General features: G+C 34.3%; 1 protein-coding gene across 4 annotated transcripts in view; it reads left to right on the forward strand.

The window, feature by feature from the left end:
• The window catches only part of LOC309859068 (uncharacterized protein), a 40,488-nt gene extending 16,019 nt beyond the window's left edge, over positions 1-24,469 (forward strand). For 2 of the 4 annotated variants that reach the window (XR_014308527.1, XR_014308528.1), the window contains 5 exons: positions 7,704-7,779; positions 16,324-16,394; positions 17,803-17,959; positions 18,389-18,444; positions 23,376-24,469. Coding sequence is in view for 1 of the 4 variants with exons in the window: in XM_082719476.1 (XP_082575602.1) it covers positions 7,704-7,779; positions 9,560-9,605 (122 nt within the window). In the remaining 3 variants the exon portion in view is untranslated. Of the gene's footprint in view, positions 1-7,703; positions 7,780-9,559; positions 9,661-16,323; positions 16,395-17,802; positions 17,960-18,388; positions 18,445-23,375 lie in introns of those variants that run through there. The other 2 variants (XR_014308529.1, XM_082719476.1) reach the window with 1 other exon arrangement.
• Positions 24,470-24,866: the final 397 nt, after the last annotated feature.

A 24,866-nucleotide genomic window follows, 5' to 3' on the forward strand; every position in this document is an offset into this window, starting at 1 on the left:
GTTTGGAGCTGGAATTTATATTTGTACATTGCATATAACATATGATATATGCATACATACATACAATTACATCTAAATACTATCATGTCTAGATTACTGACTTCTTTAAATGGTAAAATGCTGTCACACACAAATATTGCACTTGTCTTTGCAATGCCTGCATTTATGCAACCTGAATAAGCAATTATGACATTTCTCTTTTTCCTGGAGTATGATTTTCCCTTGGTACTGGAATTGTTCTTTGTTGAATCTTTGTGATTAAAAAAAAAAAAAGCTGTTATATGAGTGTCAGTTCGCAATAAATGTGTGAGAAGATGAACGGTCAGGATAAACTGGCCATCTCTTAGCATGTCTTTTCTACCTGGGCTTCAGAGCTCTAGCTCCCAACTACTGATATTTAAAGAGAAAAGAAATGAAAGCAAAGGTCATACAAAAATCACCTTTAACATTTTATAGTAGAAAAAAGAGAAAATATTGAAATATTTTTAATAATTTGTTAGGTAATTCTATTTTAATTGCTTTCCTATATTAATGTTCAAGATGCTGTTATTTGTTATCATTTAAAATTGTTATTTTGTTCAACTCATACTTTTTACTCACAAAAAAGATATAGTTCTTAAAAATCACCAAAACTGAAATTATTGTTTTCTCTACATTCATATTCCCCAAAGCTTTCTGCCACTCAGCCACTAAAGCTGGAAGCTGCATTTTAAACAAATAGACTATTTTGATCACTATGCTTTCTTCTTACTTTGAATTTCAGTTTGCAAAGAAATATGCAAATTGATTTAATGACAACTTTTCAAAATGCACTCCAAGATGTTAGTGATGTTTTCAAGTAAAAAATTTAGGGAAGTATGATTTAAAGATCCCTTTTTTTGATAGCTAAAGCTTTTATATATAAACCTTCACTTATGTATTACCCAACCACTGAAGAATTTTAATGTATTGCAGTTCATTTTGCAATATTTGCACAAACATTCAGAGTAGTATTATGTTGCTTAGTTATTTCATTATATTATATTTCACATTTAGATTTTCATTTGAATTTTCCTGTTTTCAACATTTGGATATCATCTCATTAACTATCATAAGCCAGTAGTTTAAGGAGGAGTAATTCTGAAATGTAAACACCCCTTCTAGAATTTTACAGCATTTCTATGGAAGAGAAAGAGGGGACTAGCATTACTTTCCCCCAAACATTTCCCTGTTATGATTATAAGAAAAGATCAGATGCTGTGGCAATTTTTTTCATATGTGATCTTTCTTCAGAATTATTTTCAAAGTCAACTGTCCTTAGACCTTATTTTCATCTCCAAAAAGCATTAAGCTTGCTTCTTTGTAAAATATTTCTTCATAACATATCTTAGTTTAATTCACTTTTAGCAAAAGAAACACCCAAACTCAATCTGGAGACCTCCTTCCAACATAATTTAGCTGGACCTTTTCTTAGTAAAGGTTTTCTGGTTTTCATTTTCACTTCATATTCTCAAATAAAAGATCCTTTGTTGTCTACCATTTGATTGGACTTAATGAAAAACACTCCATTTTAACTTAACAGTATTTCCTTTTGAATTTATTATATTTAAGAACACTGTCAAAAATCAAACATTTAATCTCAGGTTTTTATATTTCAAAATATATTACTATCACATGGCTCAGTGAGGTGATGTAAAAAGTACACTGAAAAGATTTCAAAAAGGAAAGCAAAAGCGGGAAAAAAAAAAAACCCGGCTTCATTTTAATATGAAACTAAATACTATAGCTAATGTGCAGATTGGGTACAGCAGCTAACTGTAAAGACTAACATGTGACAGGGTGCCAACAGCAGAATTGTGCAGTATTGACTAAATGAGCTTCACTGATTTGTATTGAGGCTAATATCTTCTTTAAACAATTCCGTGTAAATTGTGCGTATAAAGTCATTGGAAGCTATTTCTCAGGACAGCCTCGCTGGCTAGCTACCTGCTGGAGTGAGGAAGATAATCAATAGGAAGAAATAGAGCTGAGCATGAGCCTGGGAAGCTTCCGAGCAGTTAATGCTGATAAAAGTAGATGATGTCAATATTTGGGAATAGCACAACTCTAGGATAATAGACAAAAGAGAAGTGCATATGTTGTAGAGTGTTCAAACAGGGGCAAAATTAAAGCCGAAGTGCCAGATGATGCCCTGGGCTGCAAAAGACATTATTTATTACAGGTATTGTTAAATTTTTACTGAAATCCAAACAGAGCAAGATGTTACATGAAAAAGGTATCTAACTTTTATCAGAAGCTTAAATCCCCATTTCCATTTCAATGGTCAATAAGTTCCTGCCAATGATTGGTATAGGATAACCTGTCCTTCAAAGGTTTGGCAGATCTATGTTTTTATGTATGTAATACCACATGTCTCATTAAGAAATTGCTTTTAATTCTCGAAGTTGCTTCCAAGATATATAAAAAATAAATAACATATGCAAGATAAAATGAGAACAGGCTGTCAAAGGGTGACACCAAAGATAGAAGCAAACCTAATTGTCTTTGCGTATCCTTGTGTGATTATAGCAGCCACCTTATCTTCTAAGGGGAGTAGGCTTATTGGAAGTGAGGTAATGATATATTTTTACTAATTTAATACTGGAAATCAGTTTTCCTCTTGCTGTCAGGCGATGAAATTTTGTTCTTCTGTGCTGATCTTTCTGTTGATGTATTATGACATAGTCTGTCAACATGAACAGATATGTGAAGGGGGATTGGGTGACTGAGACGTACAACCTGCACAGAACTCTTCTTGAATTTTAAGCATGTTATCGTGTTTGGGTACAACAAGTAAGGCTGCACTTGCTTTAAAATGCTGTGTTTTTATATAATTTAAGTCCAAGTAAAAAACAGGTGGACTCGGACAAGACTCTAAACCGGAAATGAGTGAGCTGAATCCAAACCATGTATTTCAGAACACCTTTCAAAGAGCTCTTCCATGTCCTAAGTCGATTCCTTAAAAAAACAAAACAAAACAAAGCGACACAAAACAAAACCAAAAAACCACCATTTGCAAAATATAGACGTTTTTTGACGAAGAGGAGAAATCAAGTCATGCATGTGTGATTATCAAACGTAGCCATTTTCTCCCAAATTAAACAATTCCACAACTGTTACATGCTTTTATTGTCACAGATGTTTTTATTGTTTGGTGTCAGATATCTGGATTATATCAAGCACATGATTCTGAGGTTAGGTAGAACAGCCACGCCTGAGAGTTTGTACTTAAAACCAGGCTCACAAATGCTATTAGGAAAGCAAGCATGTTGATCAAGCACCTAACATTTTAAACACTGTTTATACCCATAAAAATAGAGAAATAAATAGATTTTACTCCTGTTTTTCATTTTATGCTTTTATTTGGGGGAATAACTGGTTATTTGGAATGTTTCATCTTCTCGAAATCACACATTGCAGTGACTAACCCAAGATGCAGGATTACAATCAAAATCATCTCAAACTCCAATATATAATCTTTATAAGCTTTCTTACAAATAAAAATATTTGCTCAAAAAAATGCTGGTAGTTGTCATCCCATCCTTTTATCTTAAATACAGAGAAATAAAAGACCTTTAGTCATTATTGAATTCTAAAGAAGGCTTCATTTCATATAAAGTATGAATTTTGATTTAGAGACACAGAAAAAAAAACCCTTTAAGATCTATACTTCAACTAATTTGTTAATCTTGTGCCACTTTCAGCATTTGTCACACATATAGACCAGGAAATTGGCTCCATCTCATTCTAGCTCTGTATTGAATTAAAAACCTCTACTGCAAAGAAGAGCATGATGTGGGGAAAGAATAAATTTAGTTCTTTCTTTAGCAATGCACATATATTTCCATACATTTCACATCCTAAGGGAGCCTATGAATGCATTCAATAAATACAAAACTATAAACTATAATTCCAGAAAAGGCAAAGGTTTACATTTTTCCTGCTTTTAATATACCATTTAAGTTTGAAGACTGAAAATTAAATACTTTTATACATTTTATTTTACTTTTTTTAGTAGACACTTTCACTGTTAGAAATAAATCTATAATAACGAATCTTATTTGCTTCTTCCACTTGGATAATATTAACATGTTTAGATCAAAGCAAATTAAATATCAGTAGCAGCAAATTGAGAAAAAAAATGTTTTCTGCTCTTTAAATCTATGTTTGCATTCAATTCACCAAAGTCCACCTTAGGTAATCTAGTAGATATTATATGCAAACTATATATATGTGTACATTAAAAAGTGTCCATTCCTCTTTCATATTACAGACTAACAGAAAAGGTATTTTTCAACCAAGTACGATAATAATGGGATGTTTTTCAGCATGATGGATGCATGTCTATGAAGATTTTGTGAAAATGAAATATGCCCACAGGTGAAGGGGATTACTAACTCTTGACATAGACTTGCTGTATGTATAGTTCACTGGGCTTTCAAGTCTTTGAATCTGTGACTGTGTTCTGAGGAGACAGTACCATGTGGTAGATTTATGATGGCCTCGTGGAAACAGAGCTAGCAAAGATTATGGCATACTTGTTTAGAAAAACGGTGAGCTGAAGGTTCCTGATTTACACTGACATATATCTAGATGAAGCCATAGTTTGCAAATTGCCTTGAGGAGTAATCTTTTATTAAGTGTTTGATAGATATCAAAATGTACATATCTCTTTTAAAACATACCAAGAATTTTGATCTTATTTTTGCAAGGATTCTTCTATATCTATAGGTTAAAATAATTTTTAGAGGTTAAACTATTTTTACTTCTACATTTCTATTTTCTAAAGAACTTAAAAATTAATAACCAGTAAGAGAAATCGTATCGTGTTAAGAAATACATTTTATAATGTTGAAAAATTAAAAGGTCCTATAGTGTGAAAACATGTAAAATTTTACAGTAAATCAGCATAGCTGTTAAGAGGCTCAAAGTCTTCACAGCTTTTGTTTTGGGTTTTGTTTTTATATTTATGTTCTTATTCAAGGATGAAGAAATAACCTTCAAAGAAGGTGCCTTAATTGGTCAACTTACAACCTGCCACTCCCTGACTTCTTTCCGTTTTAAGTGTTTAATAAACGTAATCTTCATTTGAAGGATGTGGCTGTTTCTCCCTTATTTTATTAGGCTAGTGAAGCTACTCCTTCACTGAATTCAGAACTGAAATTGTGAGCTGATATGCTCACAGACTTTTTTCCTATGGAAAGTCTTATCTGTATATGATCGGAAATGGCCGAACACATGACACAAACTTGTAATCATTGTGTTCTGCATTTTTAATTTCTGTGATGCTATTCTTTGCTGTGCCCTTTTAATTTGTGTAAGAGTGTCACCATTCCTATGTAGGAGAACCGCATTTTTTCCACTATACCAATCTGTATGCTCCTAGTTAATCTGAGAAATAAGTGTTTGGGAAAAGAGGCGTGGTTTACAATTAAATAACAGCTTTGAAATTGCTGAAGTCACAGCTCCTTCCAAATATTCATCCTGTTGGCTCCATTATGCTTGTATTTTACAGCTTAGGATTTTGGATATTTAGTGCTGGTATTGTGTAAAGTGGGTGTTCCTAGAAGTCACACTTATGAATTATTGTGTTCCCCAACTGCTTCAGGGCATAAAATTTCTCTAAGAGACAGCAGCTGACAGATTGGAAGAAACTGGCTCAAAGTGTCAGATAACTTTTAACTTCTAATGTTGAGTTTTGAAAGTATCCTTTGGGTCTCTGTTCTTAGGGATTTAGTAAGAACAAATAGAATGCATAGGAAGCACATATTTCCACTATTGGCCTAGTCTTTTTTTTTTTTTATCATAGTTCAGAATACTTCAAAAAAACTTGTGGCAAAAAAATAACATAACATGACATCTACCCTCTTAACAAATTTTAAATGTATAGTGCCCTACTCTTAACTATAGGCACAGCATTTTACAGCAGATCTCTTGAACTTTTTCATTTTACGTAACTGAAATTTTATACCCATTGAACAAGTCTCCATTTCCTTCTCCCCACTGACCCTCACCTCAATCTTACTCTCTGTTTCTGTGAATTTGACCATTGAGATGTCCCATGTAAGTGGAATCGTGCGATATTTGTCCTTCTGTGACTGCCTTATTTCACTTGGCATATATTTTCAAAGTGTATCGGGATACTTACCTCTGTCTACTGTTATCCTCCCCCTCCCCAGAGGGTCCCAGAGAAGGGACTCAGTTGGAATGTTCCACATGAAATAAAACAGTTCATTTACTAAGAGATTGCAAGAGAGAGAAGGGAAGGATTAGAAGAGGAAACCTGATTAATTCTCACAGGACACAGGTACAGAGAGGTTGGTAGCCACCATTCTTGTCATTGTTGACTATTGCTCACCATGTGGCAGGCATAATGATGAGGGCTTTATGTACATTGTCATATCCACCTGCTCAGCTTCCCACTGAGATAGGTGCTGTTATGAGCCCCACTTTACAGATTAAGGAAATCAAAGCACAGAGGGATGAAGTAACTTGCCTAAGTCTACTGAGCAGATCAGAGCTAGAGACAGGACCCAGCCTTTGTTTTGAGCAATTATGCTGCTTTCCTAATAGTTGCTGGGTAAACAATTTTTTTTTTTTTTTAATACAAAGGAGTAAAATAAAGTCTCTATCAGTGAAGGAGAAACAGCTCTTCATTCTCCTAAGAAATAAGAAGAAAGTGCTCTTGGCCAAAGTTAGCTGATAGTCTTGCTATTTGGTTCTGAAGAAGGATAAATGTGTGGGAGTTAGATGCACAGTCCAGGGTATAGATGTCAGAGTGTTGGACGTGACAGGTTTAATCATCAAGGTTCTTTTTGGTGAGATGGTGTCTAGACCCCTACCACTCTGAGTGGCATAAATTCACTCTCAGGTTTGTAAAAGATGTGCAAAAATACAAGTATTCTTTATGAAAGTATCTGTTTCGGATGATATGTGTCTGTAACATTAATGGGACTTATTTGTGCTGTGCTCCTTTCTAAGAATGTTCTTTAGCTGTGGTTGTTGCATTTACATATCATTGTATGAGATCAAGTATAAGCCTATGGTACTGTGGGAGATTTTACTGTTTTTACTTCCCGGATCAGATTAAGTGCTTAATTTCTTATGCTCTCGCTAATGATTGCTTTTATTACTTTTGCTGCATTCACTACTCAAAAATAAAGTCACTAAAATTTGCTTGTTTTATTTACTCATAAAGATTGCAGATTGTTTGAAAATTGGGCATACCCATCAAGCCAAATCCCATCACAGGTATACACTCTATTGTGGTAACAAAAATATTTTGCTTTAGTAAAAAACTATGGAATTTATTTATGGATAGAGAATGCCTCCAAGATAGTAGGGGCTCAGTAGATGTTAATTGGATAAATACGTATTCGCTCTGATTAAAATCTTATTGAAAGAGGCCATAGGCCTTTGATCCCAACGTCGGTCATTCAGAGGTTAAAAATTACTTTGTTTTGGGGTGCCTCGGTGGCTCAGAGGGTTAAGCCTCTGTCTTCAGTTTGGGTCGTGATCTCAGGGTCCTGGGATCGAGTCCCACATCTGGGCTCTCTCCTGGGCAGGGAGCCTGCTTCCCAACCCCCCCTCCTGCCTCTCTGCCCACTTGTGATCTCTGTCAAATAAATAAATAAATAAAATCTTTAAAAAAATAAAAATTACTTTGTTTTGTTTTGTTTCCTTAGGGTGCTGTGAAAACCAGAATTGGGCCAATGCAGTTTGCTTTCAACCATCATGGTGGAAACAGAGAACATCAGAGAGGTACACAATTATCACTAAGCAAACAATAGAGCAAAAGTATATAAAAGTGGAAGCCTTAGAATCACGGAAAAAAACGTTTGAATTCTAGCTCCAGTTGATAATAGTGTTGTAATGCTAGACCAGTTATTAACCTCTTCAGAACAGTTTTCCTTTTGTATAAAATGTAGATTAAAATAACAGAGAGAGACACCTCTATCAATGGTTTTTAAATATTCTGTGAAATAGCACAGGACCTGGCACTGTGTAAATCCTCAGCAACCATCATTACCAAGATTAATACATGGTATATTTTAATGTCCTTATGTATATATTGGTTTGCAATTTGAAAAGTTCCAATTTTGACATGTTACATTAATGGATGATATTTCAAATCAGTAACTTTTATTTTGAGGATTCTCTCAAGAATCAAAGGAGACTCAAATCTGAGAGAAAAATTTGAGAAACAGATATAATTCAGAATGTTTTGATTGTACAATCTTGTTGAGTTCATAAGCATTAAACTTTAATAATTTGGTTTTATATGTGGTAGAAATAGTCTATAAACAAAATATAAAACTAAGTAGAATTTGCGTTTCATAGTTGGCACAGGATTCACATTTTTGAACTGAGCTGCAGCTGCTATGGTGAATGAGATACGGTCTCTATATTTAAGAAACTTATAGTCCAATGGGATATTTATTGACCAAAATTATGAAGTAAGAGCAGTAGGGGAAATAGTAATTACATGAAACTAGTTTGAGAGTGTAAAGTCAGGCATTTAATTTATGTCATGGACTACTGAGAAGGCCATGCTTTTTTCAGACCTTTGAAGGCTCTGCATCTGTCACTATTGTGTGTACATGCATGTGTGTGTGTACATGTGCGGGTTCATGAATGAGAAAACAAAGCAAAAAAGTCCTCCTTTATTCCAGCTCTCATTGCCTTGTTTGTAGGAAGAAACATAGTGTGTTTTCCTCTCTCACCCTTAAGTGAAGAGATTGTTTCCCTGAAGGAATAATTAATTACGTGTGTACATAAGCTGACGTCTAAGACTTCTACCAAGCAGTCATGGAAACAGTGAAATCGTTCATAAATAGCAAAATCTCTTCCACAGGAGAGGTCAATATTTATGATAAGTTTTCCACTTTTTTTTTTCTTTTCCAATTTTCTGCTTTCTTTCCAAAGTCTGTTGGGCAGTGCATATATAATTTTAGAAGGAAAAAAAAAAAAAGCAGAAATCTTTCCCTTTAACATTGACAGAGATAACAAATATCCCGTCTCTTCATTGTCCTTTGACTTCGGTGACTTGTGCCCTCGTGTGTGACCACTAGGCTCCCCTGCTGTTGACAGCTACAAGCCAAGGATAGACGCTTTGCTGGACTGCAGGCACAGTTCAGAGAAGCTGGAATGTTTAGGATAATTTGGACTGCTAAAGTGCCCCTGCATAGGGCACAGTATAGCCAAGTGCTGGACACCTGGATGAAACACAGAGAATGAGCACTCCTAAATCTTCTACCATATCTCATTCATGAATTAAATGAGCCTTACAAAAAATAAATTAAGGCTTCACGTCTACCTTCACCGTATATCATTACTTAGTACTTTCTAAACTGCTAAAGACAAAAACCAAAAACAAAAACAAAAACAACTCATACTAGTTTATTACTGTTGAAATTCACCAGAATTTTCATAGTCTATAAGCTGTCTTTAAGTAAATTCTCTGAGAGCTATTCAGCATTATTTTGTATTCTAATTTAGTATTGATGTTAAAAACATGACTGACTGCCATCTGTTATCACAGGTGTCATCTGATGGAAACGTTGGTTCTGGAGTTTCGTTCACTCTGATATATTCTGTATGCAAGGGAAAAGGAAGCAAATAAATCTGTACTGCCCACCTCCACACAGCGAACTGTTGCTCTTTAAATGTAACCTCAGGATAGCATTAAGGTGGAACAGTTTTCCAATCTAGGGAGCATCATTTGTTCCCAGCCCAAAAGCCCAAGATTAAAGTATGCTTACATGCTAACAAGAGAAAGGAAAACAACTCACTGGAAGAAAAAAGAACAAAGCTTTGTTAATCTTACTTCGTCCTTGCATTAGCAGATTTACTCTTTTAATGATATAATTAACAATCCTGGGTACCCACAGGGTGCCTGAAACAGACACACTGTAGAACTAGGGGTACAGAGCTGGACCAGCCTGCAAGTCCTACCTGTTAAATAGAAGTGAGACGAACATTTAATGCTTATACGATGTGAGGTATCAAGCCACGTTTCCAAACTGAATTGTAATTCAAAGTGTAGACATTGTGTCATAAGCATATTTCCATTGTCCTGCAGACTTTCTATTAACTCTTACAGCTTAGATGTATTCCTTCTTAACCATTCATGCTCTTCAGCTTTTAGATTGTTTCTGAGCTTTGGCTATTATAGAGAGCATTATTATTTAAACCGTGGAAATCTGAAGAGTGCCCTCCATGTCCAATAATAAAGAAACAATGAAATAAATCATAGCATGAATATACAGTAGAGGAGTAGAAAACACAAAAATGATTCTTGTCAACATTTTTTAGTGATTTAAATGAAAAAGCAAAGCAAAAGCTGCATTATACACACATACATTTATATATTAAGAGCTCCACAACATAAAATTTTGTATTTGTACAAAAACATCAGGAAAATTTTATCAAAATTTTATCTGGGCTTAATTCTGTATTCGGGGTTATGAATAACTACTAGCAGGTTTTTTTTGTCTTTTTATTCTCTGCTTTGTAAAGTTTTAAGATTTATGTATTTATTGTATATGCACTGGGGGAGAGGCGGAAAGGGAGCGGAAGAAGGCTCCCTGTTGGACTGAGGGCCCCATCCCAGGGCTCTGGGCTGGGGCTCAGGGCAGGGGCTCAGGGTTGGGGCTCCATCTAACCACCTGAGATCATGAAGCCAAGAGTCTGTCACTTAACCGACTGAGCCACCCGAGAGCCCTTGAAGTTTTTCTCTAAAGGTTATGCCTTATTTTAGAATCAGACTAAGCCTGTATTCTTACTATATGTTTTAAGAAATTTGATTTTGAATTAAAAAGTGAATATTTTGTAGTTTTGAAAGGTATTTCCTAGTTTTTTCTCCGGATGATTTTTGCCAACTTAAACAGGCACCAGAAATAGCAGTAATACCAGTACTGAGTCAGAAAAAAACCAAACCAAAACAAAACAAAACAAAAAACACAGCTTATTAAAACATAATAACTAAAAATACCTCATTGATATTTTAATTTGCATTTTTTAACTAGAAAATACTATGATTATTGTTCCCTCTTTGATTTCTAATTTCTAAAAGATATTTCCTTTTGCCTGAATTCTATATAACATCTTTTGTCTTTATTTCTCATTTTCTTCCCTTAGAAAGAATTCTTTATGTAACACTAACATTTGATACAAATATTCTTCTTTGACTATGTTCCTTTTATTTTATGCTGTTTACTTTTCAGCGTTTTTAATGGCCAAATTTGTTAATATTTTTATTAACGATTTTATTTATAACTTCAAATTTTGAAAGTTTCTACCTCTCTAGAGTTAAGTAATTATTAAATTATTTTTGTTTAGTGTTGCCATTGTTTGGATAGTGTTCTGTAGTTTTTAACTGAAAATTTTAAATTAACATTTATAGAGTATTGTTTGTTTTATTGGCCTACATTTTTTCAAATGCTAATAAATGGTCCCAACACCATTATTTTCTTTTTTATGATGCTCCCTTTAATTATATTTGTGTATTCACATGCATATAAACATATACAGATTATATATACATATAGAATATGTGTATATTAATATGCATGTATAGTGTTATTCTTTTTTTAAAAGATTTTTTATTTATTCATTTGAGAGATGGAGTGAGCATGAGTTGGGGGAGAAGCAGAGGAGAGGGAGAACAGATTCCCCACTGACCAGGGAGCCCTCCTGGAACCTGAACAAAGGACAGACCCTTAACCTAACTGACTGAGCCACCCAGGCACCTAGATAGTGTTATTCTTGAATTTATTATTTTATTCTTTTAGTTTGCACATCTGTCTAGAAGTTTGTGCATCAGTCTAAAATACACACTGCTTTCATTAGAGCTGCTTTCATCTTAATCAATTGTAATAGTTCATACGTTTGTATATGCTCATTACTCCCCTTTCTATACATCTTAAAATATCCCCTTTATTGTTCTAAATTAATTTTACTGCTAATTTCTGTCATCTCCAAGAAAAAAAATCCAAAAAATTAGCATTATTAAAATTATGAATTATATTAAATGTACAAATTAATTGAGAAAAATTGAATAACAAATAATTATGGATAACTTAATAATTTGTTTGAACACAACTGGATTTTCTGGCTCAGATCAAGAAAGAATGATAATCTCGGCAGAGGCATGAATGCAGCATAACTCCCCAAACCCCAGTATCTTGGCCTTTTCCCTCATAAGACTCTGAGAAGAAAGAACCCGCCACAAACACACCAAAACTTACCAGCTCTGTGTTGCTAATGATTACAAATAAATTCTACAGATGGGAGTAGTCCCCCCAAACATTAAAATATTGAAACAATGAAAGATTATTTAGGTTAACAAACATCTTGAGGAGACAACATTCAGCCTAAAAACCCTTCTTATCTTATGACCAATAATGACTGGTCAGATTTCCTAACACCTGAAATTTCAAAATAAGGGAGTTGATTAGAAAGAAACTGTTAAATCTGAGCCACAGGTCAGATGTGGGGAAAATAGGTCTAATCTGTATCATACACTTAGAACTTCAAATACTCGAAGGAACTGAGAGTGTTTGTGGAGGGAAGCCTGTGGAAGAGCTGTTAGCGGGACCATTTCTCTTTTGGAGTCGTGTGGGGCCGCATGGATGGAGGGTATGTGCTTATATTTGAGCCATTTCAGTTCATGCCTTGATTCCCCATTTTTTTCTTTACCCTAGTTAAGCTCTCTGTTACATGGTGCCTTGTATCTTAGACCCAACCCACATCTTGTTTCCATCTTGTTAGAGGCATGATTATTGGTAGCTTTCCCCATGCTATTTGTTATACCGTATATATGCCTTGTGTCAAACACTGGGTTGCATATTTCGCATATCTTATTTTATTTACTCCTCAGAACAAATCTGAGGAGTATATAGCATTCCGGATTCCTACCTAATTTTTACTAGTACTCTTGTTTCCCATCTTCCTCAGAATTTACAGTTTTACTGTCTGTGGACAAATTTCCAGGGTTTCTCTGTAGCTCTGTTGAACCCCAGAATCTACATTTCTTCATTAGTCTCCACTAGCTAGTATTGTCAATAAACTGACGTACTGGGTTCTCTCCATGGTTAGCATTGGTATCTAGGTCAGGGTTATCTTATCCCTCCCAGATCTGTTCATAGTTTGCTGTCTTGTCTGTCTTTCCATTAGTCCAACTCTCTATCTGGTATGTCAATAAGGATAAACAGAAGGAATTCTAATTCTCATGCTTTCAAGGACCCACAAGGTGACATGTCTTAAATTCAGTGTTGATATACTAAAATATGTTCATAGCTGGAGATCCTTGACCAAAATGATTACTAGTCAGGTACATGTCTATTGTTCCTCTATACCTATGAATTTAGCCTGATGCATTTTCAATACATTACAATATACTATAGGTTCTCAGTAAATAATCACTGATGGATGTTACCAATGGAAAAACATTTAGGAGGGAGTAGTAGAAAACTAAACCACAGGAAAAAGAGTGCTAGACTTTGAGTAGGATACCATGATTCAATTTTGGGCTACATTCTATATTACCTGAGTGTCTGGGAAAGTTTTTTTAAACTTTTTGAGTCTTCATTTCTTTATGTATAAAGTGTGGGTTATATTATTAACTTTTTCAAAAGATCCACAAAACTGTATATAGAAAAGACTATAAATTCAGGCATAGAGTAGGAGATCAGATCTATCAGAAATAGATGACACGCTCAATGGGACAATTGAAGAAAAATTTTTAAAAAGATTTTATTTATTTATTTTTCAGATCCAGAGGGATCTGGAGAAGAATTCATTTACAAACCACAGACAGGTTTAAAAGAAATTGACAAGAGAGCTGTTCTTAGGTCATAAAGACAAGGGGAGTCAGGAGTTACTGGAACATGGAAAAGAGTTCTACCTATAGGAGAGGGCTGCCTTACTGGCTCAGGTAGGGTAAGCAGCAACTACAAACTCTTACTTCATGCCAGCACCATTACATAAACCCAATCGTAAGACTGATGGATTGGAGTCCAATTGATTCAGACCATAAAGACCAGCTTTCTGGCAGGCAATGAGAGAGTAGAGAAGGATAGAAATTGGATCTGAAGGGGCAAAAAGACTAACAGACCGCTCAAGACAGTTTTGTTGAATAAACAAATGCTTGAATCTGAATCCCTATTATCATTCCAAAGACAAAATCGTTGACCATAGATTGAAAATCTCATATTAAAGTGGAGAAAATATAGACGAAAGAAGATAATTAGGGAAAGACGCTAAAATAATGGATAAATTGAAAATCAATGAGAAAAAATGTCAAAAAAAGGAAGCCAAAAAAACTCTTTGAATAAAAGCAAATGTATTATAATAACAATAAAAAAGAAATTAAATATAGACCTTAAGATGAATATATAATATTATATTGTACTAAACTATACTATACTAGTGAACTTGTTATTGAGATTAGCAAGGCATGATTTTTTTTTAATATAAAGATTTTATTTATTCATTTGAGACAGAGAGATACAGAAAGAGAGATTGCATTGGCAGGGGGAGAGGCAGAGGGAAAGGAGTAACAGAATCCCTGCTGAGTGGGGAGCCCAACGTGGGGCTCAATGTGGGACTCCATCCCACGACCCTGAGATCATGACCTGATGCTTAACCATCTGAGTGACCCAGATGCCCCATAAAGCATGCTTAAACTTTGAAGCTCAAAGTAACTCAAAGTAGAATGTTATTTATTGTGCTGTATAGTCTACATTCTACATTTATATAGTCTTCAAAATTAGAACAAAATTTTGAGTTAGAATTTGGGACTTAAATCAGTTTGCATTTGGTGCAAATATATTTGGTACAGTGCTCAAATGAGATAGGTATCCACATTTTTGTAGAATGTAAGTTGAGGTAGTTCAGTTTTCTAGGATGCTTGCAAATAGTGCTTTACATGTCATTAACTAATTTGATTACTACTCAATTTTATATACAAAGCAATCATTGACTACACAAGATTTCATGGACAATTTTGCATTTAACAACATATTTTCCCAAACAGCAAACATATTTCAGGTATGTGATAGAGATTTTATTCTAATGACAATGGAATTTCATTTTATTCCATGTTTAAGTGAAAATTATGTTTTAATGGTAATTTTTTAAAGTTACTTACTTAATTTTCTTCCTCTCATGGTAAACGGATATTTCCCCATATTATCAAAATTAAAGCTACCAGAACTTAGCACATAAAACAAAGAATATTTTAAAGTCCAGAAAGATATTATTTTGTAATTTAAATTCAGTTTTGTCTGGTTTTGGCATGGTATCCAAGTAATGTAGGTATCTATGTTATTGCAAAAAATAAGCTCAACTTTCGGTATAGTGGTTGCTTAGGCTCCGGTCATGATCCTGGCATCCTGGGACAGAGCCCTGTGTCAGACTTCCTCCTTGGTAGGGGGGAGTCTGTTTTCCCTCTCCCTCTTCTTGCCCTCCCCCATCCAACTCACCCATAGTCTTTCTCACTTTCTCTGTATTTCAAATAAATTGATAAATAAAATCCATAGAACTAACTGCTAATAGGCATCAAGACAATTTTTTAAAAAAGATTTTATTTATTTATTTGACAGAGAGAGATCACAAATAGGCAGAGAGGCAGGCAGAGAGAGAGGAAGGGAAGCAGGCTCCCTGTTGAGCAGAGAGCCCGATGTGGGACTCCATCCCAGGACCCTGAGATCATGACCTGAGCCAAAGGCAGACAATTTTTGAACACTCTTAAAAACACAGCAAAAAAGAATTTATAAAAATGTTGATAATCATTTAGAGAACTTTATCTGGACCAAAACCAAAGAAGTTAGCTGTCATAAAGGAGGGCTGCATATCTTTATTTTAAAAGACTTAGGTTACCTGTCATCGAGTGGGCTGAATTTTTTTTTTTCTTTTCCAATAGTCAAAATTCTATTTCTTATTTCATTACTTCATAATTCACCATGCATTATTATATATCAGTATTTATCAACATGGAAAAGTTTTCATAGTGTCTTCATGGCAGATGTGATCATTTTTTAAGAAACAAGTTAACTACATTCTCAATAGATAGAAATAATTGGCTTCATACTTATAATAAAATTGGTTAAATTAAGTGGTCCATGAAAACAATTGAATTACCTTTTAGTATGAGGATTAAGCAAAAGTGTATGAATCATAAAATAATCTATCATGCAATTTCTGATTATATTCTGGGAAAATGGATAGTGTTTACAAATAATGTGAATTTTCATGACTCAATGAATTCTAAAAAAACTAAAGACTGTGCTTTCCCAATTTTAGGAATCACATATAACAAATTTAACAAAACGCTATTCTTCAGGATAAAAGATATCTTTAAAAGGAAGTGTGGGGTAAGCTACTTTATGTATTACTTATTTATTTATTTAAAACTTTAACAAATGTAGCTTTTTAAAATGCAAACTAACTCCCATGTCAAATTTAGATATCAGTTGAATAAATATCTCTAGAGCAGTATTAGGGAAAATGATTAGCAGGAAGTAGAGCTACCAGAAGAAAATGTGGGAAGTAGGTGGTGGAAGAACAGAAATCTGCTTTGAACCAACAAAAAACTTGACAGATGTTTTCCATTCCTCTGATTAACCAAAGGTAACCTGCAAAATTTTCACGAAGAGACAACAGTTAATGGACATTTTAGCTAAAGGAATATTGTGGTGAATTTTGACTTCTACTTAACATTCTCACTGAGTAGGTCTAAATATTTCAATGGATTCAGTCAGCTAAAGTCCACACAAATATTTCCTAATAGGGGAGATCTCTGATCTAGCGATCCATGTGTATGTGTTGTGAATTGCATAAACTCCTATGCAGATTTTGACACATTTTTATATATACACAAAGAGAAATAAAAGTGTGTATTCTCATGATATGACTCCTACAATCATCTTTAAACACTTGTCTCTACCTAAAAACAGATACAATTGAAACTAGAGAGATTTTACTGATTGTTTTAACCCAGAGGATCTGATCAATATCAGAAGAAAGCCCTATTTTCCTTGCCTCACAGAATTTTTCCTATTTCCCTGATATAAATTAATCCCAGCGTTGTGGTCGTGGTTGGGGGGCTGAGGGGGTGGAGTGGAGATGTTTTACTTTTCGTGGGAAACAAAATATGTGGTTGCTGACTCTATTTGACAGCATCTCTGTATGGATGGCGGGGATAATTATCTGACGTATGGACTTCAGCAAGTGTTCCCTTAATTGTCCACCCAGCTGGTATTCTCAGAATTTTCCCAGCTTTTGTGTTTTTGATCACATAAACAATGAAAAATGAAAATGCCATGGGAGAAGAATTGCAAAGCAGTCAGATGCTAAAATCCTGGTTCCACAGTTTCAGTACATTTCAATACTTAGAAAGAAGGAGAATAGAGGAACTGAGAAATTTTCTATACGCTAGAAAGAGTAACAAGAGCTAAGTCTTGAACAAGGCTCTGAGTGGGTAGTAGTACTTCAGCGACAAGAATCCTACAAACCAAAATGGGGCATGTGCGATGGAAGGAAGGGAAAGAAAACAAGAAACAAAAGTATCTGTGTATATTAACCTTAAATGTGCTGCTGAAAATGTATAGGTTCTAAATACTGAGCCAACATTTGAAGGGTTTTCTTTTTGAGATTGAAAAATTTAAATGAATTTCTGCTGTTTATGTGCTTGTTGTAATAAGATAATATTTACATTCCTCTGAGAAAATAAACCAAAGGCAGATATTGTTTTGTCTTATGCTCTTTTCACTCTATTCACAGGAACAAAACGATTCCATCATTTTTATGTGACTCATATGCAAAACAAAATTTGCTCATCTGTGTGGTCTACTGATTGGAAATAAAATCAGATATTTCATCTAACTTCATTGAGTAAGAGAAAAATCAGTGTGATTCCAAGAAGAGATGAACTCATTTGGTAAAGAAATACTTGTTTTACAATTTTTAGAAAGAATTATCAATAGCATCCTGTTAAAAAATGTCAGATGCCAGAGCATATTCGTTATTTTTAGTATTTTAATTATATTATTATTTTAATAAAACCATGACTGGCACATGAAAGAACACATTCCAGTTTTGGAAAGATGCAGTTTCATGAATATTGAACTTTCCTTCTGTGTATATAAATCATAAAGTTCAAGTGTCACAAAAAATATCACCTCATATTTTTGGCTTATGCTTTCACATGCTTTCATGAACTTACTTGACCATATTGGCCTTATTTTTGTACATAGATACAGCTTTACTTCACTTGTTCTGTTTTTGTTTCTACGCTTAAATTCTGTAACCCAAAAAATATGCTGCCTTGCAAAGATTTTTTTAATTTTGTTTTTATTTCTGTTCTCAGATTTGTTTTCCTGATACTATAATATGTTGTGATGAGATGGCATTGAATGAATAAATGTAAGTTTAATTACCATCATTGTTTGATCAAATATTTGATTTGGGAATTGGTCAGTGGGATTGAGGAGTCAATCACAATAATTTTATATTAGCACTAATTTAGGAGAGAGGTGCTGTTCCATTTACTTCTGCCAGTCAATGACAGGGTGAAATCTGAAATCTTTCATCCATCGGGATGCTAGATGAAACTGTCAGTGCTACCTTCAGATTTTTCGAAATGGTTGCATATTAGACGTTGTAGATAAAGCCTTTATATATGTCCTCATAAAAAGATTTACCTTGGATGGCAAGGCTCAAAACTCAGCAGTACTGAGTATCAGTATAAAGTCACCTTCCACAGTCCTATTTAGAATTTCTGCATTTAATGTGTTTGGATGAGCAATTGAAATCATTAACAGAGAAGTTTTTTACATTTACCTTGGGCACAAAGGTTTGTGTAAACTGTTTTTCAAGAAAGAGGGGAGACCTAAAAAAAGAGAAATAATTGTTTAGTATGCATGTTTGACACTCAGGTTTATTGATAGGTTCTGCTTTTTATAAGATGAATACTATGACAAATGACAGAGAAGAGATTGCACGTCACTATCTCTGTTCTATCTATGTACTGCCAGTGGGCAAAGATTTCTCATTTCATACATCATTTACAACTTCCTACAGTAATTTTACACAGTTCATATCCTTGGTACAAGGCATAGCAATTATGTATACACATATATGCATGCAGGCATACTGAATATGAAAACCATGCGGTTCTAAAGAGTTGCAAAGTTCATACGCTCCAGCCAATAGATGCTGGTGAAAGCTTTCTCATTTTAACTGATGCCCCAGTGTTACCATGAAACTGGTTATTTCAGGAGGTCTTCTTTTAGAGTATGTTGGTAAAATATTATTTTCAGTTTTTCCAATTGCTTTTGTATCCCAAAAGTTACCTTAAAAAATAATTATGTTCCAGTCACCTGGATGGCTTAGTCACTTAAGAATCTGACTCTTGACTTCGTTCCTGAGACTGAGTGTTCATCCCCCTCCCCCCACCCCCTCCCCCTCCCGTTGGGCTCTGAGCTGGGGGTGGAGCCTGCTTTAAGATTCTGTCTCTCCCTTTCCCTCTGCCCCTTCACTCGCCTCCCCTGCACCTTTCTTTAAAAAAGAAAAAAAGAATATGTTCCCTTTTCTATATACTTTTACTCCTTTGCCTAAGTAGAATAAGAAAAATGCAATTTTGCATTCTGGAATGGATGAAAAGCAACCCTAAAATGTAGATTTTCAATTTTAAGTGTGAATAGAGTAGGACAGCATTTGGTTATACTGGACTTTCTAAAACATAGTTGTTCTACTTTTTCAACTAATGTAGTATACTTAACATCTAGAGAGACTGTAAATTATTAAATTGAAACATAATTTATAATCTCCAGAAATAATTTCTGAATGCTTTCATGTGTTATCAGTAATATATAACTAATTTAAGATTTTTGAATTTCTAGTTTTTTTTTCCCCAAATTTCATTATTTTTAATATTCTGGTTTTCATTATGTGTGGTTAGAATGATGAATGGTAACTCTGGAATTTTTTCAAAAGTACAGAAATTAATGATTCAGATTCAGCAAACACTAGTTACTTATTAATTAATTTTAAAGAATTATTTGATGTGTTGACATGCTGTATACCTACTCCTCCACAACGAAGATTTCTTAAGATTTGTCCCTTTCTTTTCTTTTCTTTTCTTTTTAAGATATTATTTGTTTATTTGTTAGAACGAGAGAGAGAGAGGCAGGCAGAGGGAGAAGGAGGCTCCCTCCTGAGCAAAGAGCCCAATGTGGGACTCAACCCCAGGACCCTGGGATCATGACTTGAGCTGAAGGCAGACCCTCACCTGACTAAGCCACCCAGGCATTTCTGTCCCTTTCTTTTGAGAGATGACTTCTTCCAGTTTCCTTTTATTAACCTTCACCTGGTATCCCTGATGCATCAGAATGCATAAATCTATTTATGGAAAATAAAATTTCTCATATTAGGTTCTTGTATTTTAAGACAAGACAGGAACACATAAATGGTATATTCTACTTTTGTGACTCTTTCTATTACTGATGTCTGATAAATGCACAAGATATTAGAGGTCTTTGTGTTTTAATAAAATTCAGGAGAATAGATTGCCAATGCTATTCTGTCACTGACCATTTTCTTGTCCTTGAATTGGTTCTTCCATGCACTTCAATATTTCACTTGTAAAATGAAGCAAAACTGGATGATCCAAATTTTTTAAAATATAGGTAAGATCTCTCTCACTAGCCATGAAACCAGAAATGTTATATGCCTGGGAAGAGTTTTGCAAATTCATTTAAGGGTACAAAATGAAGGCCCTATGTTTTAAATTCAAGATTGTTCTAATGGCTACTGTAGTTTAACTTTATTTGCCTATAATCCTAGTAATGTTATAGTCAATGACAAATGATAACTATAGAAATAGCTCCAGTGTATCTTAATTTTATGGATAGTCACATTAAAAAAAAAAAAAAACGGTTAGCATTTTCACTGAACACTCAAATCCTCATATCTGTTTTTCATAGCTAGTTGCTTTTTGAAGACTTTTTACCAGGCTTTATAGAATGCCTGAATCACACAGGAAGGGAATAAATGCCTATTCAGGGGTAATGTAAAGTTTTTAAGATGAAGAATTTAGTCAAAAGCAGTTTTTTAAATGAACTTAAACATGGAATGATTGTTAAAAAGCCACACTAGTGAGTGCTTTATAGCACTGACCCTAAAGTAACATACAGAGCTATGACAGCATTATGCATATGACACATATAAAAAAATCCCAAAAAGTTCTAGCGACTAATCATTTCTTCTTTTCTAATCTTGAGATTCAAAGGAAAGCCATTTTGACTGCAACTTTATTCTCCATATACACACAAATCAAGAATGAGCTGTGTTTTTAAGCAATAAGTTAAAAAAAAAAAAATAGCACCATGATCAGATCTCACTTTTTCCTTAGTAATGTTAAAGATGTTTTTATTAATCCTTCATTCAATAGTATTTACTGAGGTTCTCCCACGACATAAAAAGTAACTAAACTATACCTAGCTAAACTTACTTAGTTTGACAATAATTAAACGCAGCATCAGATTCTTGCCATAATAGACATGTATTAAGTTTCTATTGTTGTGTAAGAAATTGCTCTAAACGGGGTGGTTTGAAACAACAGACATTTATTATCTAAGGATCTCCATGTATTGGGAGTCCAAACACAGATGAGGTGTGTCCTCTGAAAGAGGGCTAAGGGAAGCTTTGTTCAGGGTTGAGTTCTCAGGCGAATGTTTAACTAGGGAAGGATTCATTTGCAAATTCACTTAAGTTACTGCTGTAACTTATTTCCACGTGGATGTAGGACTGAAGGCCTCATTTCTCACCAGCTGGTAGGGGGAGGTCCTTACAGGCCATTGGCTGATAGTGGTAGTTCTCCTCAGTTCCTTACCACGTGGACCTTCCAACAAGACTGTTTGCTTCATCAAAGCCAGAAAGAGCAAGAGAGGCTCCTGCAAAAATGGGAGCTCTACATGACTTTATGTAAGTAATCAAATAATCCCATACATGTCAGTAATACATCCCACTGTCTTTACATATTCTGTTGGTGAAGAGCAAGTCATAGATCTCATTCACACCTAGGGAAAGGAGATCACAGATGGTAACAGGCATCAGAAGTGGGATGGTAGAGGACACTTTTAAGAGCTTTTCTGCCATATTACAAAAGCAACAGTCTAGGTATAATTCACTTTCAGAGAAATGCATGAACAAAATAGAAACAGTTAAGAACTCATACATTTTTACTTGGAAACTGGGAAGTTTGGTTTTGCTATTAGTAAGTTGTATGGCACTCAGGATTGGATCCATATCTGAAAATGGAAGGGATTGGACTAGAACGATTGCTAAAACCTTTTCTCAGCTCTAGACCTCTACAAGGCCTAGAATGTTTGGAACACATAGAATTATTCAGTGAACTAAATGTTTTACCTTTTACCCCAACATTTATCCAGAAGTTTGTGTTCTTAATGACTTATATCAGGAAGGCTAAATCTATCAGGATTTCAATTTAATGTAAATGATTTTTAAATTTCCTCTCTAAACAAGCTGTGAAAAATAGAGTTAATGGTTAAAAAGGTGGCTTCTGGAGTCAGATGCTTGAGTTCAAATCCCAGCTCTTCCTCTTTCATTACCTGAGTGACATTGGGCAAAATATTTCAACTCTCTTCATTGGTACCATAACATGATAATAGTACCTGACAGAAGATTGTTGCTTCACAAATACTAATTATTTCATAAATATTAGCTACTGTAGATTTTACCATCATTACAACGTAATGCTGTTAGGTTAAACAAGGAAAATACATACAAGATGAATAATCAAGTTTCTCTGCCTTCAAGGAACTCCCAGAAATGGTGCTTTGTTGAAATATTTTCTCTTCTAGGTAGAATATGTCATTATAAAAAGTGTTTTATTCCCCTTGAGATTTATCAGTAACCAGGATATAGTTGGAATTCTTGTTTAATTTGATAAATATGGTTATATTAATAATTGAATATTTCTATTGGATTTTATCCAACATTCTCAGAAAGAATTAACTAGGACAAGTGTTTTTTTTAATATAAAGATAATATCTACCTTATGAAATGTTCATTTTAATTCTGTATATTCTGTTCTTTTGTGAGCAGGTTTCCAGGTATAACACTTCATGGTTATTAATAAATGGGCCATACATAAATTATGCATTAAGAAAAAATGAAAGACAAAAGCACTGAGCATCTCTTTTGCTAGTTAGAGGAAGCAGTTCTACTGTCTGACATTGAAGACAAGACAGTCAGTATAATTTCATAGAATTACAAGCAGCCAGATTCACACCCCACCTCATCTTTCAAACTCTCTTTTGTTCTCTACACAGAAAAATCACACGGAATGAGAAATAACCATGGAAGGACAACCATTTTACTCTGGAAGAGAATCCTTACTCACACACCTTTTGAAATTATTTTTAGCACATGGTCTTGGGTTTTCAGTCTTTGAACTTCTTCTATGACACAGGGACAAACTCAAAAACCTGAAAACTGCAGAAGTCAGATACTGGAAATCTCTAATAAAAGTGGACATGTTTGACAGCTGACAAACATGAGTTTGATGAAGCATGACAAATATTGATGTGTTTCATGAATATGTGTGTGTCTTTTGAGAGAACTTGATCACTAAGATGGATGAAAGGCAGATCACTAATAAATCTCTCTTTATTTTTAACTTTGAAAAGAGGAAAGAAATATGAAGAGTTAAGAAGAGAAGTACTATCAAACAGCTGAATTCTTAGTTGGCAAATTTTTACACCAAATTCTTTAGTGTGCACCCAATCAGAAATTGTCTTTTTGTTTTACTTATTTCCTTCTTTGTTTTATCTCTTTATTTAGAATGTCAGATCCAAAATGGCTAAGATCTTGTATATTTTGCTCATCACTTTAACCCATTTCTGAATGCCTAAGGCCATTGTATGTGCTCAGTAAAAAATTATTCAGTGAATGAATGAGTGAATGAATAGAGCCAAGAAATTTTGATTCCGATTTTTGCTTGCAACTAAAGAGCTGGAAGACTTTGGGATAATGACTTCTTAGAGGGTCATTTTCTTCACTTTTAAAATCATGGTTGCCTCAGTGAGTAGAGTATGTGACTCTTGATCTTGAGGTCACAAGGGTTTGAACTTCAAGCCCTACACTGGGCATAGAACCTCCTTAAGTAAGAAAACAAATGATGGTATAGTCTAGTTAGCTAATGTTTCTTACAGTACTAATATTCATTGATGGCACACATGATAACCACCTAGGGTTTTTAAAGGAAATTTTACTCATGTGATGGATTTTATTTGACCAATCTTTGTTGTTGTTGTTGTTTATGGAACATTTATCCAAGATGAAATTATTTATGATGTTAATTTTCAATGCCCTTTTTAATGTCTGCTTTTTGTTCCTGATTAAACCATATTTTTTGTCTGATGAATCCAGTTTTTGTTATTTAGATGCCCAAGTAAGGTAAAAATGGAAGATTCTCCTAAGTTCACATTGAAGGCTCTTTTAAAAAAATTTTTAAGTTAGTGTTTTAAATGATTATTTTCTACAAAATGCTAAATTTAGGTAGATCTATTTGATAGGGAAAAGAGATAATTGAGAGATATCTAGTTGTTTCAAATTTTAGCAGTGCTATGAACATCTTGGGTGAGTTGACATTAGAGGAATCTTTATCTCCTTTCGTGTTCTGTGGGATGAATGTAAATTTAACATTATACTAAATTCTTTTGAATGGATTTGTTAATCGTTCATAACTTCACTGCATAGTCATGTGATTGAATTTATAATTGTGGAAAGATATTGCTGATAGTGGGTGAAGAACAGGTAGG

This window comes from Mustela nivalis (assembly GCF_964662115.1).
Source record: "Mustela nivalis genome assembly, chromosome: 2".
In the NCBI taxonomy this organism is placed as follows: Eukaryota; Metazoa; Chordata; class Mammalia; order Carnivora; family Mustelidae; genus Mustela; species Mustela nivalis.